Source organism: Pseudophryne corroboree, chromosome 2 (genome assembly GCF_028390025.1).
Source record: "Pseudophryne corroboree isolate aPseCor3 chromosome 2, aPseCor3.hap2, whole genome shotgun sequence".
NCBI classification, from domain to species: Eukaryota; Metazoa; Chordata; class Amphibia; order Anura; family Myobatrachidae; genus Pseudophryne; species Pseudophryne corroboree.
Genome location: NC_086445.1, coordinates 679,508,215 through 679,526,856, shown reverse-complemented (window position 1 = coordinate 679,526,856; position 18,642 = coordinate 679,508,215). Strand labels below are relative to the sequence as shown.

The 18,642-nt window shown below is 49.3% G+C and overlaps 1 protein-coding gene across 2 annotated transcripts in view; it reads left to right on the top strand.

Moving 5' to 3' along the window:
- Nucleotides 1–18,642, top strand: part of RAB29 (RAB29, member RAS oncogene family) — a 106,867-nt gene that overhangs the window by 65,705 nt on the left and 22,520 nt on the right. For both annotated transcript variants that reach the window (XM_063955153.1, XM_063955152.1), the window contains one exon: nucleotides 3,846–4,027. In XM_063955153.1, the coding sequence (XP_063811223.1) occupies nucleotides 3,846–4,027 (182 nt within the window). The remainder of the gene's footprint in view (nucleotides 1–3,845; nucleotides 4,028–18,642) is intronic.

Sequence of the window (18,642 nt, the reverse complement as noted above, 5' to 3'; positions counted from 1 at the left end):
AAGGATGCTTACCTGCATGTCCCTATTTATCTTCCTCACCAGGAGTACCTCAGATTGTGGTACAGGATTGCCATTACCAATTCCAGACACTACCGTTTGGACTGTCCACGGCACCGAGGGTGTTTACCAAGGTAATGGCAGAAATGATGATACTCCTTCAAAAAAAAAAAAAAAAAAGGGAGTTTTTATTTATCCCATACTTGGACGATCTCCTTATAAAGGCAAGGTCCAGGGAGCAGTTACTGGTCGGAGTAGCACTATCTCAGGAGGTGCTACAACAGCATGGCTGGATTCTGAACATTCCAAAGTCACAGCTGGTTCCTTCCACTCGCTTACTGTTCCTGAGGATGATTTTGGACACAGAACAGAAAAAAGTGTTTCTCCCGCAGGAGAAAGCCAAGGAGCTGTCATCTCTAGTCAGAGACCTCCTAAAACCAAAAAGGGTTTCGGTGCATCGTTGCACACGAGTCCTGGGAAAAATGGTGGCTTCATACGAAGCAATTCCATTCGGCAGGTTCCATGCGAGGACCTTCCAGTGAGACCTCTTAGATAAGTGGTCGGGATCGCATCTTCAAATGCATCAAATGATAACCCTGTCTCCAAGGACCAGGGTGTCTCTACTGTGGTGGATGCAGGGTGCTCATCTTCTAGAGGGCCGCAGTTTCGGCATACAGGACTGGGTCCTGGTGACCACGGATGCCAGCCTTCAAGGCTGGGGAGCAGTCACACAGGGAAGAAACTTCCAGGGCCTATGGTCAAGTCAGGAGACTTCCCTACATATAAATTCTGGAACTGAGGGCCATTTACAATGCCCCAAGTCAGGCAAGACCCCTGCTTCAAAACCAGCCGGTACTGATACAGTCAGACAACATCACGGCAGTCGCCCATGTGACCCGACAGGGCGGCACAAGAAGCAGGATGGCAATGGCAGAAGCCACAAGGATTCTCCGATGGGCGGAAAATCACGTACTAGCACTGTCAGCAGTGTTCATTCCGGGAGTGGACAACTGGGAAGCAGACTTCCTCAGCAGACACGACCTACACCCGGGAGAGTGGGGACTTCATCCAGAAGTCTTCCTGCTGTTGGTAAACCGTTGGGAAAGGCCACAGGTGGACATGATGGCGTCCCGCCTCAACAAAAAGCTAAAGAGATATTGCGCCAGGTTAAGGGACCCTCAGGCGATAGCTGTGGATGCTCTAGTGACACCGTGGGTGTACCAGTCGGTTTATGTGTTCCCTACTCTGCCTCTCATACCAAAGGTACTGAGAATAATAAGATGGCGAGGAGTAAGAACGATACTCGTGGTTCCGGATTGGCCAAGAAGGGCTTGGTACCCGGAACTTCAGGAAATGATATCAGAGGACCCATGGCCTCTGCCGCTCAGACAGGACCTGCTTCAGCAGGGGCCCTGTCTGTTCCAAGACTTACCGCGGCTGCGTTTGACGGCATGGCGATTGAGCGCCGGATCCTGAAGGAAAAGGGTATTCCGGAAGAAGTCATTCCTGCGCTTATTAAAGCCAGGAAAGATGTTACGGCAAAGCATTATCACCACATGTGGCGGAAATATGTTGCATGGTGCGAGGCCAAAAAGGCCCCAACAGAGGAATTTCCACTAGGTCGATTTCTACATTTCCTGCAAGCAGGAGTGAATATGGGCCTGAGTCTAGGCTCCATTAAAGTACAGATCTCGGCTCTGTCGATTTTCTTTCAAAAAGAATTAGCTTCAGTACCTGAAGTTCAGACATTGTGAAAGGAGTGCTGCATATTCAGCCCCCGTTTGTGCCCCCTGTGGCACCTGGGGATCTCAACGTGGTGTTGAGTTTTCTTAAAATCACATTGGTTTGAGCCACTAAAAACCGTGGATCTAAAATATCTCACGTGGAAAGTGGTCATGTTATTGGCCTTGGCTTCAGCCAGGCGAGTGTCAGAATTGGCGGCTTTATCATGTAAAAGCCCTTATCTGATTTTCCATATGGATAGGGCAGAATTGAGGACTCGTCCCCAATTTCTTCCTAAGGTGGTGTCAGCGTTTCACCTGAACCAGCCTATTGTGGTGCCGGCGGCTACTAGTGAATTGGAGGACTCCAAGTTGCTAGACGTTGTCAGGGCCCTGAAAATATATGTTTCCAGGACGGCTGGAGTCAGAAACTCTGACTCGCTGTTTATCCTGTATGCACCCAACAAGCTGGGTGCTCCTGCTTCTAAGCAGTCTATTGCTCGCTGGATTTGTAGTACAATTCAGCTTGCACATTCTGTGGCAGGCATACCACAGCCAAAATCTGTAAATGCCCATTCCACAAGGAAGGTGGGCTCATCTTGGGCGGCTGCCCGAGGGGTCTCGGCTTTACAACTTTGCCGAGCAGCGACTTGGTCAGGGGCAAACACGTTTGCAAAATTCTACAAATTTGATACCCTGGCTGAGGAGGACCTGGAGTTCTCTCATTCGGTGCTACAGAGTCATCCGCACTCTCCTGCCCGTTTGGGAGCTTTGGTATAATCCCCATGGTCCTTACGGAGTTCCCAGCATCCACTAGGACGTTAGAGAAAATAAGAATTTACTCACCGGTAATTCTATTTCTCGTAGTCCGTAGTGGATGCTGGGCGCCCATCCCAAGTGCGGATTGTCTGCAATACTTGTAAATAGTTATTGTTAACTAAAGGGTTATTGTTGAGCCATCTGTTGAGAGGCTCAGTTGTTTTCATACTGTCAAACTGGATATAGTATCACGAGTTGTACGGTGTGGCTGGTAAGAGTCTTACCCGGGATTCTAAATCCTTCCTTATTATGTCTGCTCGTCCGGGCACAGTGTCCTAACTGAGGCTTGGAGGAGGGTCATAGTGGGAGGAGCCAGTGCACACCAGGTAGTCATAAATCTTTCTAGAGTGCCCAGCCTCCTTCGGAGCCCGCTATTCCCCAAGGTCCTTACGGAGTTCCCAGCATCCACTACGGACTACGAGAAATAGAATTACCGGTGAGTAAATTCTTATTTTCTCGTACTCCATAGAGGATGCTGGGTGCTCGCCCAGCGCTTCGTTACCCTGCAGTGGTTATCTGATTCAGTGCGACTTTGTTTTTAGTTAAGTACTGCCTTGTTACTTGGTTAAGTAATGTTTTTCAGCTGTTGCTGAGTTCAAGCTAGTTAGCTTGGTTTGCCGTGTGTGTGTGTGTGTGTGTGTGTGTGTGTGTGTGTGTGTGTGTGTGTGTGAGAGAGAGCTGGTGTGAATCTCTCCACTATCTGTGTTAAATCCTTCTCTCAAAGCATGTCTGTCTCCTCGGGCACAGTTTCTAGACTGAGCCTGGTAAGAGGGGCATAGAGGGAGGAGCCAGCCCACACTCGCAAATTCTTAGTGCCACGTCCCTACCCCATGGTACTAATGTGGACCCCAGCATCCTTTTACAGCAGGCTTTCCCAACCACGATCCTCAAGGCACACCAACAGTGCAGGTTTTAGTGATATCCAGGCTGCAGCACAGATGGTTAAATCAAAATAAGTGAGCTACTAATTAAGTCCCCTGTGCTGAAGCCTGGATATCATAAAAACCTGCACTGTTAGTGTGCCTTGAGGACCGTGGTTGGGAATGCCTGCTCTACAGACTACGAGAAAAGGATTTACCAGTAGGTAATTTAAAATCTTATTTATACATTACCTTCTCCTTGCATATTAATGATATAAATATAAGTTCTATCAAAGTATGCTAAAATTAACAAAGGATAATGGTTATAATTGGTGTAATTGCTTATTGTAGCGCTATGTAATTTAATGCATGTTACTTGTGCAACATGAAGACTTTGTATGTAACTTTGCTTTTGATAGACCATTTTATCTAAATTTCTAATCAACAGGTCAGGAGCGATTTACTTCCATGACACGGCTTTATTATAAACAGGCCTCTGCGTGTGTAATAATGTTTGACCTCACCAATTCGGACTCCTTCAGAAGCTGCCAGATGTGGAAAAATGACTTGGACAGCAAAGTGACACTACCAAATGGTGATCTTGTGCCTTGTATACTACTTGCTAACAAGGTGAAATTATGTATTACGTTATGAGCAGATTTAAGAGCTTTGTTCCTTTGTTTTGTATGAGTGTAGTAGATATTTGGGCCCAATATTTGAGGTTCCAAACAGAAGAGATTGTCCGCAGTAACACCACAATATAAGGATTGTAGTGTTCAGTTGCATTTTATAACTTGTTTATGATTCAGGAGGGAGTAGTTATTCATTTCTTTAACAATAAACGGAAAAGTAAATGGATCCACCTGATAGAGGAAGATGTGCTATAGTGAAGTTCTTCGTGCCTTAGGGGTTTGTTCAGTGTACTTAATGAGCGACAATATTCAATCACAAGTGGAGGCCGAGACCGTATGTTGAAGGAACGGTCATCTAGAAAAACCTTACCTGTTGTGATCTCTTCATTCAACTTTGTCAACTTTGTCAACCTTGTCAATAAAAATAGGCTACATAAAAACAGTAAACGCGCTCAGTGAAAAAAAATGTGTGGGAAGTTGGTGTCCTACTCCACTGTTTCTGGGTCCCATCAAATACTGTGGGGAATGAGGGCAGGGAAGGAGGGGGTTAGGGGCAAGCAGTGCTGGGGGAATGGAGGGGGTAAGGGTAGCTAGAAGTTTGGGCACTACTGGGGGCAGGGAGGGGGTTAGGGGCAGGTAGTACTGTAGGCAGTGTTAGGGGTATGGAGGCATCAGTACCCAGGATACAGTGCTTCCTGCTTCCCTACTACCTTTTAAGTTCAGCTCACCCGTGTCCTTGTTGATACCTACCCACTGTAGCGCAATCCCTAAGATGTGCGTGTATGCTGAGCTCTATGTGCGGATATGGGAGTGTGTGTATGCTGGTCACTGTGTATGGCTGGGAGGTGTATAATGAGCACTGTGTGGGTATGGATTTGCTGGCTGTCGGGATCCCGGGACACTGATGCCGGAATCCCGACAGCCGACAATGCCGACCGTTGGAATCTCTGCGCATCAGGGTTATTCCCACTTGTGAGTGTCCACAAAACCCATAGAGTGGGAACAGATCCTGTGGCGAGCCACAGAGCCCGCAGCATGGCAAGTGCAGCGAGCCCACGAGGGAACTCTTAGCGCTCGCCCCGATGCCGGCATTCTGCCCGGCAGAATGTCTCTATCGGAATATATTGACAGCTGCCAAATTGTATGCAACCCTGCTGGGCACTGTGGCGGAGTACTGTGTGGGTATGGATGGCGTTATGGGCACTGTGGGGTGTGTATGCTGGGCACTGTGGGGTGTACATATGCTGGGCACTGTGTAGGCATGAAGGGTGTATAATGAGCACTGTGTTGGTATGGAGGATGTTATGAGCAATGGGTGTGTATGCTGGGCACTGTGGGAGAGTGTTATGGGCATTGAGGGGTGTGTATGCTGGGCACTGTGGGGGTGTACTGTGTGGGTATGGATGGTGTTATGGGCACGGTGTGGTGTGTATGCTGGGCACTGTAGGGGTGTACATAATCTGGCCATTATGTGGGTATGCATATGCTGGACACTGTGTGGGAAATGGAGGGTAGGTATAGTCCACTATGGGGGTACTGGGTGTGTGTATTTTGGGCAGTGTGTGGGTATGAGAAGAGTGTATGATGGGCAATGCTCCATCCCCCATCATTTTAGATAATTAGCCGCCTTATTCCCCTCCAACCTACTCCCTCCCTATGTTGGTTGCTTACAAGTTCAACTGGGAGTACAACCGCATGCAGCCAGGGACGCAGTCTTCTAAGTCATTGAGGCTGCTGTCTGCAGTACATGAACTAGGTTAAGGGGGTATGCTATTCACCACAAGTAACACTACTAGCAGCAACAACACAACTCAGAGGACAGTCTCCCTGGGCTTGTCGTATCTCTGGTCACCGTGATGTTCCTGGCTGCCACTTCCGGAGGCAGACAGAGATCCTAACCCGCTCCAGTATCTCTGCATCTTCCCAGCGACCGTCACAGTAATCAAAAGAAGCAGTGTCTCTGTAGCGGCACGCTGGCGGGCAGACAGGAGGCCAGGGGGTACATCTCAGGCGGGCTTGGATGGGAAGACCCTATAGATGGCTATTGGAAGAGGAGATGCTTGCGGCAGCCATTGGGCTGCGAGACACTGATGGTGAGGCACTGAGTAATTGTATTGGCTCCGGAGCACAGGCCAGTGAGAGAGAGCGTCCTGCAGGACCCGCTAATTTTGTCCCTCACTGCCTCTAGCACATAAAAATGGGCTATAGCGCGTATTTCTCTTACGTCCTAGAGGATGCTGGGGTCCACATTAGTACCATGGGGTATAGACGGGTCCACCAGGAGCCATTGGCACTTTAAGAGTTTTAGAGTGTGGGCTGGCTCCTCCCTCTATGCCCCTCCTACTAGACTCAGTTTAGAAAATGTGCCCGGAGGAGCCAGTCACAGCTAGGGGAGCTCTCCTGAGCTTTCCTAAAAGAAGTTTAGTTAGAGTTTATTATTTTACAGGGAGGCTGCTGGCAACAGCCTACCTGCAGCATGGGACTGAGGGGGGGAGCAGTGTCCGCCCTGCGGGGTCTGAGCCACTGACTCCGCTGACTGGACACTGAGCTCCAGAGTTGTCTGATTGGTCTCCGCCACAGGGGAACCGCTCGCCCCCACAGGGGAACCGCTCGCCCCAGCAGCATGCCGCCGACCCCTTACAGAGCTGAAGCAAGTGGTGAGTTAGTCACCAACCCCCCCCACACCAGCAAGCGGGGGGCCGGTATGAAGATGGCAACAGGGGATGGAACGCGGTATTAACCGCGCTCCTGGACGGTACCAGACGCACGCTGTGAGGGGCGCCCTGGGCTAGCGCTTACCCCTCACACTGGTCAGCAAGCCTGTCGAGGTCCAGGGATCTCAGCCAGCACAAATCCTCAGGCCAGTTTAAACTTCAGATGAGCGGGAAGACAGCGCCATGAAGGGGGCGGAGCTTCTCCTCAGAGCGGACCCTGCAGCGTTCCAGCGCCATTTTCCTGCATGCAGTAGCTGAAGGAAGATTCTGGTCCCTCCACAGCAGCTCCAGCTTACTGTATAACTGTACCAGGGGGTTGTAGAAGGGAGGGGAGGCTGATATATTGACTGTGTGTCCTATTAAGGAGCACAAGTCAGCGCAGATAAGGGGTTTCTCCTTGTGATAAAGCGCTGGTGTAGGTTGGCTCCAATCTCTGTCTCTTGCCGTTCTTGGGGGAAACTCTGTCTGCCCCCACCTGTGTGTGTGTAGTGTTTGGTGGTCTCCTTTAGCAATGTCCAGGGACACTGTCATATGCTGCAGAGGATTTATCCTCCCAGGATGATCCCATTCCATGTAATCAGGTTAGCACTGGTTTAGCACAGATTCCTGCAAGGGAACCAGAGTGGTTTTCCTCTATCAAAACTTGAATTTCTCAGATTTCTGACAGGGTTGCTAGTAATGAATCTGCAAACCAGGTATTGCAGACCTCTATGGCTGTATGGCCCTTGTCTGGTACCTCAGGACACCCTGCTATATACCCCCACAAACGTGCGCTTGTGCAGGTAACACACGACGACACGGACACCGATACTGACACTACAGATGGTGATGGGGATATGTTACGGGGGTCTGCATCTCTTGCAAAGGGGGTGCAACTGTTGATAGAGGCTCAGAGATGTGTTAAATATTAATGATACCACACCTGATCAGGTTGAGGAGGCTTTTTTCACAGAAAATAAAAAAGCCTCTCTGACCTTCCCTGCGTCAAAGGAATTGAACGCTATTTTTGAAAAAGCTTGGGTAAACCCTGAAAAGAAATTTCAGATCCCAAAAAGGGTTCTGGTAGCTTTTCCTTTCCCTGACGAGGACAGGAAAAGATGGGAAAACCCTCCAATTGTTGACGCATCTGTGTCCAGACTCTCAAAAAAGGTGGTTTTGCCTGTTCCAGGATCTACCGCCTTAAAGGAGCCAGCAGATAGAAAGATTGATAACACGCTTAAATCAATGTACACTGCTTCTGGGGCCATATTACGTCCCACTATTGCTAATGCATGGATTGCAAAAGCAATAATGAAGTGGTCGGCTACCTTGCTTGAGGATTTGGATACAATGGATAGGGATGACGTTGCTTTATTTTTACGCAACATACATGATTCTGCGGGTTTTATGGTTGACTCCATGAAAGACCTGGGTTCCATGGCTGCCGGAATTTCTTCCATGTCTGTTTCGGCTCGTCGGGGACTTTGGCTGCGCTAGTGGTCGGCCGACGCGGAATCCAGAAGAAGTGTGGAGTCGCTGCCCTATACATGTCAGGCTCTCTTTGGGGAAGCTCTAGATGCGTGGATTTCTACTGCCACAGCGGGTAAGTCTCCGTTTCTTCCCTCAGCAGCACCTGCTCCGAAGAAATCATTCTCCTCAGCTGCACAGCAGTCCTTTCGGCCTAACAAGCCTAGAAATGCCAGGACTTCCAATACCTTCTATAGGGGAGGTCGAGTTAAGTCCAAGAAACCTGCCGCTGCAGGTACCCAGGAACAAAAGCCTGCGGCAAGTACCCCTAAGTCCTCCGCATGACTGTGGATTGCTAGCCCCGGTGGTGGGGCCAGTGGGAGCGAGACTCGGACATTTCAGTCATGTCTGGGTGTCATCCGGCCTGGATCCCTGGGTACTAGATTTTGTGTCTCAGGGATACAGACTGAAATTTCAAAGTCTCCCTCCGCACCGCTTATCCAAGTCAGGTTTACCAACTCTGTTGGAAGACAGCACAGTTCTTCAGGACGCTGTCCAAAAGCTGGTGGAGACACAGGTCATTGTGCCAGTACCACCTCACATGCTGACCAAAGGTTACTATTCGAACCTTTTCGTGGTACCGAAACCGGATGGTTCGGTCAGGCCCATTCTGAACCTAAAATCATTGAACCCCTTTCTAAAGGAGTTCAAGTTCAAGATGGAGTCTCTCAGGGCGGTGATATCAGGTCCGGAAGAGGGGGAATTCCTGGTATCACTGGATATCAAGGATGCGTTCCTTCACATTTCGATCTGGCTGCCGCATCAGGCTGATCTCCGTTTCACATTGCTGGACTGTCATTATCCGTTCCAGGCCCTGCCATTCGGACTCTCCACAGCACCAAGGGTATTTACCAAGGTGATGGCGGAAATTATGATATTGCTCTGCAAACAGGGTGTGAACATCATTCCATACCTGGACGATCTCCTGATAAAGGCGTTTTGCAAGGAGAAGCTACTGCAGTCCATTGTCCTCACAACACGACTGCTCCAGAGTCAAGGTTGGATTCTGAACCTTCCAAAGTCACATTTGGAACCAACCCAGAGGTTGTCTTTTCTGGGAATGATCCTGGACATGGAAGTGCAGCGGGTGTTTCTTCCGCAGGAAGCGGCATTGGTGTTACAAGCTATGGTCCGGGATGTCCTGGAGCCACCACGGGTGTCTGTTCATCAATGCATCCGCCTATTGGGAAAGATGGTGGCCTCTTACGAGGCTCTCCAGTACGGGAGGTTCCATGCTCGGCCCTTCCAACTGGATCTCCTGGACAAGTGGTCGGGATCTCACCTCCACATGCACCAGCGAATTCGTCTGTCACCAAAGGCGAGGATTTCACTCCTCTGGTGGCTTCAGCTGCCTCACCTCCTGGAAGGCCGCCGGTTCGGGATTCAGGACTAGGTCCTGCTAACAACGGATGCGAGCCTCAGTGGCTGGGGAGTGGTCACTCAAGGTGTAACCTTCCGGGGAAGGTGGTCAAGCCTGGAAGTCAGCCTGCCCATCAACATTCTGGAACTAAGAGCCGTATACAACGGTCTTCTTCAGGTGGCCCCTCTTCTAAGAAATCGGGCCATTCAGGTGCAGTCGGACAACGTAACAGTGGCTTACATAAACCGACAGGGCGGAACGAAGAGCAGAGTGGCACTGTCAGAGGTGTCAAGAATACTCCTCTGGACAGAAAAACACGCGTTGGCGCTGTCAGCCATCTTCATTCCGGGAGTAGACAACTAGGAAGCAGACTTTCTCAGCAGACACGATCTCCATCCAGGAGAGTGGGGACTCCATCCGGAAGTGTTCAAGGACATAACGGATCTTTGGGGCTTGCCCCAAATAGACATGATGGTCTCTCATCTCAACAAGAAGCTTCGGCGTTATTGTTCCAGGTCGAGGGACCCACAGGCAGTGGCGGTGGGCGCCCTGGTGTCTCCGTGGGTGTTCCAGTCAGTGTACGTGTTCCCTCCACTCCCACTCATCCCAAGAATCCTAAAGCTTGTAAGGAGAACAAGGGTTCAAGCGATCCTCATTGCCCCGGACTGGCCAAGAAGGGCTTGGTACGCAACCTTCTGAATCTACTGCAAGGAGATCCGAGGCCTCTTCCACTTCGGGAGGACCTGCTACAGCAAGGGCCGTTCGCCTATCAAGACTTACCGCGGCTACGTTTGACGGCATGGAAGTTGAGCGCCTGATTCTGGCTCGGAAGGGCATTCCGAAGAAAGTTATTCCTACCCTCATATAGGCTAGGAAAGGGGTAACGTCTAAACATTACTATCGTATTTGGAAGAAATATGTCTCTTGGTGTGAGTCCAAGAGCTTTCCTGCGGTGGAGTTTCAACTGGGACGTTTCCTTTTCTTCCTGCAAACAGGAGTGGATATGGGCCTGCGATTGGGGTCTGTGAAGGTCCAGCTTTCGGCCCTATCCATTTTTCTTTCAGAAACAACTGGCTGCCCTGCTTGAGGTTCAGACCTTTTGAAGGGTGTTCTGCATATCCAACCTCCCTTTGTACCGCCTACGGCGCCCTGGGACCTTAACGTGGTGTTGCAGTTCTTCCAGTCGGATTGGTTTGAGCCTCTACAGGGGGTGGAGGTCAAATTTCTCACGTGGAAGGCGGTCACTTTGTTGGCCTTAGCTTCTGCTAGGCGGGTGTCCGAACTGGAGGCTTTATCCTGGTAAAATCCCTTACTTGATCTTCCACGAAGATAGGGCTGAGCTCCGGACACATCAGCAGTTTCTTCCAAAGGTTTTGTCGGCATTTCATATCAACCAACCTATTGTGGTGCCAGTGGCTACTGACTCCTCTATTACATCTAAGTCCTTTGATGTCGTAAGGGCTCTGAAGATTTATGTGAAGAGAACATCTCGTCACAGGAAGTTGGACTCTCTGTTTGTCCTGTATGATCCCAAGAAGATTGGGTGTCCTGCTTCTAAGCAGACGATATCTCGCTGGATCAGGTTCACTATCCAGCATGCTTATTCTATGGCTGGATTGCCGTGTCCAAAATCTGCCAAGGCCCACTCTACTCATAAGGTGGGGTCTTCCTGGGCGGCTGCCCGGGGTGTCTCGGCATTACAACTTTGCAGGGCTGCAACTTTGGTCTGGGTCGAACACGTTTGCAAAGGTTTACAAGTTCGATACTTTGGCCTCTGATGATCTGAAGTTCAGTCAGTCAGTTCTGCAGGAGCCTCCGCGCTCTCCCTCCCGTTCTGGGAGCTTTGATACATCCCCATGGTACTAATGTGGACCCCAGCATCCTTTAGGACGTAAGAGAAAATAGGATTTTGGTTACCTACCGGTAAATCCTTTTCTCGTAGTCCGTAGAGAATGCTGGGCGCCCGCCCAGCGCTTTGTTTTCCTGAAAATGTTATTTGGTTCAGTACCACTTCGTTTTAGTTGAGTACTGCATTGTTACTTGGTAAGTAATGTTTCAGCTGTTGCTGAGTAGTTCAAGCTAGTTGTCTTGACGTGCCTTGTATGTGTGAGCTGGTATGAATCTCACCACTATCTGTGTTTAAGTCCTTCTCTCGAAGTATGTCGTCTCCTCGGGCACAGTTTCTAGGCTGAGTCTGGTAGGAGGGGTATAGAGGGAGGAGCCAGCCCACACTCTCTCAAACTCTTAAAGTGCCAATGGCTCCTGGTGGACCCGTCTATACCCCATGGTACTAATGTGGACCCCAGCATCCTCTACGGACTACGAGAAAAGGATTTACCGGTTACCAAAATCCTATTTTATTTTTTTTTCCTTATCAGGGGCAGCGGTGAGGCCGGCCATGGCTTGCCTGGATGGCAAAAGCAGTGGAGGCCTGGGCTGACCTTTCATTGGCGTCTAGAGAACAAAAGTCCTATATTGCATATATTAAATAAGCAGCTGTCTTTATAGAAGAAGCAGCCTCTGATATGGGTATAGTAGCTTCTCAGGCATCAGCCTCAGCAGTAGCAGCACGCAGAGTTGTCTGGCTACATACATGTAAGGCTGTCTCAGAGTCCAAAAATGTACTAGAGTCTTTGCCTTTTACTGGAGATATTCTTTTTTGTAAAGAATTAAACAACATTCTAGAGTCCAGAAGCAGACTCTAAAAAAGTGAAGTTTCCTTCTGCCTACAAGTCTAAACCTAGGTTTCCAGCTTTTCAGTCCTTTCTGACCCAAGGAAAAGCGAAAGGAAATGGTTACGGCAAACAGTCCCAATCAGGATATTCTGGGAAGACTAAAAAGCATTGGGCTACCAGAAGAAGGCCTGCTTCCAAACCAGAAGATAAGCCGTCAGCCTGTTGGCATGGGCCTCCACCTGGGGGGACCCCAGGGTGGGAGGTCGATTTCTTCTATTTGCACAGACCTGGCAGAATGCCACTACATTTTACTGGAGATATTCTCTTTGGTAGAGAGTTAACCAGGATTTTGGAGTCAGAAGCAGACTCCAAGAAAGTAAAGTTTCCTTCCATTTACAAATGTAAGCCTAAATTCACAGCTTTTTGGTCTCAAGAAAAGGAAAAGGTGATGGCAAACAGTCCCAATACAACAGGTCTGGTAAGACTAAAAAGCATTGGGCTACCAGAGAACCGGCTTCTAAATCAGAAGATAAGCCATCAGCCTGATTTGCACAGATCTGTCAGCAGTCTACCAGGGATGCCTGGGTGGAAGAAGCGGTATCACGATTATGCGTTTGCCTTCAAAAAACACCCTCCGCAAAGATTTTTTTTTTTGTACTAGCCTGTCTTCTGTGGAAACGAAGGCCAGGGCTTTACAGGAGGCAGTTCAGAAGTTGCTACAATCAGGAGTGATAGTACCGGTCCCTCCTGCACAGCAGGGACAAGGTTTCTATTCCAACCTGTTTCTAGTACAGAAACCGAATGGGTCATACCGGCCCATTCTCAATGTCAAAGCTCTGAACAAATACGAGCATTTGGGTTCCTCATTTTCATATGGAGACTTTACGTTCCATTATCTTGGCCATGGAGCCAGGGGATTTTATGGTATCCCTAGATATCCAGGATGCCTACCTGCATGTAAAATAGTATATAGTTTCTGAGGTTGAAAAAAGACAGTTTATCCATCGAGTTCATTTGTGGTGGTCTCCTACACTGTATTATTTTTAGGACTAATTTTATCTGGTGTGAATGTCGATCATTCTGTTTATTCCTCTTCTTTTTTTTTTTTTTTTTTTTTTTCTCTAACGTCCTAGTGGATGCTGGGGACTCCGAAAGGACCATGGGGAATAGCGGCTCCGCAGGAGACTGGGCACATCTAAAGAAAGCTTTAGGACTAACTGGTGTGCACTGGCTCCTCCCCCTATGACCCTCCTCCAAGCCTCAGTTAGATTTCTGTGCCCGACGAGAAGGGTGCACACTAGGGGCTCTCCTGAGCTTCTTAGTGAAAGTTTTAGTTTAGGTTTGTTATTTTCAGTGAGACCTGCTGGCAACAGGCTCACTGCATCGAGGGACTAAGGGGAGAAGAAGCGAACTCACCTGCGTGCAGAGTGGATTGGGCTTCTTGGCTACTGGACATTAGCTCCAGAGGGACGATCACAGGCCCAGCCATGGATGGGTCACGGAGCCGCGCCGCCGGCCCCCTTACAGATGCTGAAGCAAGAAGAGGTCCATAAATCGGCGGCAGAAGACTTTCCTGTCTTCATAAGGTAGCGCACAGCACTGCAGCTGTGCGCCATTGCTCTCAGCACACTTCACACTCCGGTCACTGAGGGTGCAGGGCGCTGGGGGGGGCGCCCTGAGACGCAATAAAACATACCTTACATGGCAAAAAATACATCACATATAGCTCCTGGGCTATATGGATGCATTTAACCCCTGCCAGTATATACAAAAAACCGGGAGATAAGGCCGCCGTAAAGGGGGCGGAGCCTATCTCCTCAGCCACTGGCGCCATTTTCCCTCACAGCTCAGTTGGAGGGAAGCTCCCTGCTCTTCCCTGCAGTCACTACACTACAGAAAAAAGAGAGGGGGGCACTAATTAGGCGCAGTATTAAAACATACAGCAGCTATAAGGGGAAAAACACTTATATAAGGTTATCCCTGTATATATATATATAGCGCTCTGGTGTGTGCTGGCATACTCTCCCTCTGTCTCCCCAAAGGGCTAGTGGGGTCCTGTCCTCTATCAGAGCATTCCCTGTGTGTGTGATGTGTGTCGGTACGTTTGTGTCGACATGTATGAGGAGAAAAATGATGTGGAGACGGAGCAGAGTGTCTGTAACAGTGATGTCACCCCCTAGGGGGTCGACACCTGAGTGGATGTACTGTTGAAAATTACGTGACAGTGTCAGCTCTATATAAAAAAACAGTGGTTGACATGAGACAGCCGGCTACTCAGCTTGTGCCTGTCCAGACGTCTCATAGGCCGTCAGGGGCTCTAAAGCGGCCGTTACCTCAGATGGCAGATACAGACGCCGACACGGATACTGACTCCTGTGTCGACGGTGAAGAGACAACCGTGATTTCCAGTAGGGCCACACGTTACATGATTGAGACAATGGAAAATGTTTTTATACATTTCCGATAATACGAGTACCACCAAAACGGGGTATTATGTTCGGTGAGGGAAAAACTACCTGTAGTTTTCCTGAATCTGAGAAATAAAATGAGGTGTGTGATGATGCGTGGGTTTCCCCCCGATAACAAATTTCTTAAAAAGTATTGGCTGCATACCCTTTCCCGCCAGAGGTTAGGGTGCGTTGGGAAACACCCCCTAGGGGGGATAAGGCGCTCACACGCTTGTAAGAACAAGGGCTCTACCCTCTCATGAGATGGCCGCCCTTAAGGATCCTGCTGATAGAAAGCAGGAGGGTATCCAAAAAGGTATTTACACACATACTGGTGTTATACTGCGACCAGCTATCGCCTCAGCCTGGAGGTGCAGTGCTGGGTTGGCATGGTCGGATTCCCTGACTGAAAACTTGATATCCTAGATAAGGATAGTATATTATTGCCTATAGAGCATTTAAAAGATGCATTTCTATATATGCATGATGCACAGCGGAATAATTGCCGACTGGCATCAAGTATAAGTGCGTTGTCCAAGTCTACCAGTAAAATGGTCAGGTGATGCGGATTCCAAACGGCATTTGGAAGTATTGCCTTTGAAAGGGGACATTTGGGGTCGGTCTTTTAGACCTGGTGGCCACGGCAACAGCTGGGAAATCCACGTTGGTACCCCAGGTCGCCTCTCAAAATAAGACGCCGTATTATCAGGCGCAGTCCTTTTTTGGCAAGCGGACAAAAGGTTCCTCTTTTCTGCTCGTGACAGAGGGAGAGGAAAAAGGCTGTAGAGATCAGCCAGTTCCCAGGCACGGTGGGGGCCCGTTCTCAATGAATTTCAGTGCGCAGTGGGCTCACTCGCAAGTAGACCCCTGGATCCTTCAGGTAATATCTCAGGGGTACATATTGGAATTCGAGACGTCTCCCCCTCGCCGTTTCCAAAAGTCGGCTTTACCGACGTCTCCCTCTGACAGGGAGGCAGTTTTGGAAGCCATTCACAAGCTGTATTCCCAGCAGGTGATAATCGAGGTACCCCTCCTGCAACAGGGAACGGGGTATTATTCCACACTATTGTGGTACCGAAGCCAGACGGCTCGGTGAGACCGATTCTAAATCTAAAATCTAAAATCTTTGAACACTTACATACAGAGGTTCAAATTCAAGATTGAGTCACTCAGAGCAGTGATTGCGAACCTGGAAGAAGGGGACTATATGATGTCTCGGGACATCAAGGATGCTTACCTTCATGTCAAAATTTACCCTTCTCACCAAGGGTACCTCAGGTTATGGTACAGAACTGTCACTATCAGTTCAGACGCTGCCGTAGGGATGGTCCACGGCACCCTGGGTCTTTACCAAGGTAATGGACGAAATGATATCCCTTCGAAGGTAGGGAATTTTAGTTATCCCTTACTTGGACGATTCCCTGATACGGGTAAGATCCAGGGAACAGTTGGAGGTCGGTGTAGCACTATCTCAGGTAGTGTTGCGGCAGCACGATTGTTTTCTCAATATTCCAAAATCGCAGCTGGTTCCGACGACTTGTCTTCTGTTTCCTAGGGATGATCCTGGACACAGTCCAGAAAAAAGGTGTTTCTCCCGGAAGAGAAAGCCAGGGAGTTATCCGAGCTAATCAGGAACCTCCTAAAACCGAACCAAGTCTCAGTGCATCAATGCACAAGGGTTCTGGGTAAAAATGGTGGCTTCCTACGAAGCAATCCCATTCGTTAGATTCCACGCAAGAACTTTCCAGTGGAACCTACTGGACAAATGGTCCGGGTCGCATTTTCGGATGCATCAGCGGATAACCCTGTCGCCAAGGACAAGGGTATCCATCCTGTAGTGGTTGCAGAGTGCTCATCTTCTAGAGGGCCGCAGATTCGGCATTCAGGACTGGGTCCTGGTGACCACGGATGCCAGCCTGCGAGGCTGGGGAGCAGTCACACAGGGAAGGAATATCCAGGGTTTAGGGTCAAGCCTGGATACATCACTTCACATAAATATCCTGAAGCTAAGGGCCATTTACAATGCTCTAAGCTTAGCGAGACCTCTGCTTCAAGGTCAGCCGGTGTTGATCCAGTCGGACAACATCATGGCAGTCACCCACGTAAACAGACAGGGTGGCACAAGAAGCAGGAGGGCAATGGCAGAAGCTGCAAGGATTCTTCGCTGGGCGGAAAATCATGTGATAGCACTGTCAACAGTATTCATTCCGGGAGTGGACAACTGGGAAGCAGACTTCCTCAGCACGACCTCCACCCGGGAGAGTGGGGACTTCACCCAGAAGTCGTCCACATGATTAAAAAACTCGACAGGTATTGCGCCAGGTCAAGAGACCCTCAGGCAATAGTTGTAGACGCTCTGGTAACACAGTGGGTGTACCAGTCAGTGTATGTGTTCCCTCCTCTGCCTCTCATACCCAAGGTACTGAGATTGATAAGATGGAGAGGAGAAAGCACTATATTCGTGGCTCCGGATTGGCCAAGAAGGACTTGGTAACCGGAACTTCAAGAGAGGCTCACGGAGGATCCGTGGCCTCTACCTCTAAGAAGGGACCTGCTCCAGCAAGGACCCTGTCTGTTCCAAGACTTACCGCGGCTGCGTTTGACGGCATGGCGGTTGAACACCGGATCCTGAAGGAAAAAAGGCATTCCGGATGAAGTCATCCCTATCCTGATCAAAGCCAGGAAGGATGTAACCACAAAAACATTATCACTGCAATTGGCGAAAATATGTTGCGTAGTGCGAGGCCAGTAAGGCCCGACGGAGGAAATTCAACTGGGTCGATTCCTACATTTCCTGCAAACAGGAGAGTCTATGGGCCTGAAATTGGGGTCCATTAAGGTTCAGATTTCGGCCCTGTCAATTTTCTTCCAAAAAAGAACTAGCTTCAGTCCCTGAAGTTTAGACGTTTGTAAAAGGGGTACTGCATATACAGCCTCCTTTTGTGCCTCCAGTGGCAATTTGGGATCTCAATGTAGTTTGGGTTCCAAAAGTCACATTGGTTTGAACCACTTAAATCTGTGGAGTTAAAATATCTCACATGGAAAGTGGTCATGCTGTTGGCCCTGGCCTGGGCCAGGCGTGTGTCAGAATTGGCGGCTTTATCCTGTAAAAGCCCTTATCTGATTTTCCATTCGGACAGGGGGAATTGAGTACTCGTCCTCAGTTTCTCCCTAAGGTGGTTCCAGCGTTTTCACCTGAACCAACCTATTGTGGTGCCTGCGGCTACTAGGGACTTGGAGGAATCCAAGTTGCTGGATGTTGTCAGGGCCCTGAAAATATGTTTCCAGGACGGCTGGATTCAGAAAATCTGACTCGCTGTTTATCCTGTATGCACCCAACAAGCTGGGTGCTCCTGCTTCTAAGCAGACGATTGCTCGTTGGATTTGTAGTACAATTCAGCTTGCACATTCTGTGGCAGGCCTGCCACAGCCAAAATCTGTAAAAGCCCATTCCACACGGAAAGTGGGCTCATCTTGGGCGGCTGCCCGAGGGGTCTCGGCTTTACAACTTTGCCGAGCAGCTACTTGGTCAGGGGCAAACACGTTTGCTAAATTCTACAAATTTGATACCCTGGCTGAGGAGGACCTGGAGTTCTCTCATTCGGTGCTGCAGAGTCATCCGCACTCTCCCGCCCGTTTGGGAGCTTTGGTATAATCCCCATGGTCCTTTCGGAGTCCCCAGCATCCACTAGGACGTTAGAGAAAATAAGAATTTACTTACCGATAATTCTATTTCTCATAGTCCGTAGTGGATGCTGGGCGCCCATCCCAAGTGCGGATTGTCTGCATTACTTGTACATAGTTATTGTTACAAAAATCGGGTTATTGTTGTTGTGAGCCATCTTTTCAGAGGCTCCTTCTGTTATCATGCTGTTAACTGGGTTCAGATCACAAGTTGTACGGTGTGATTG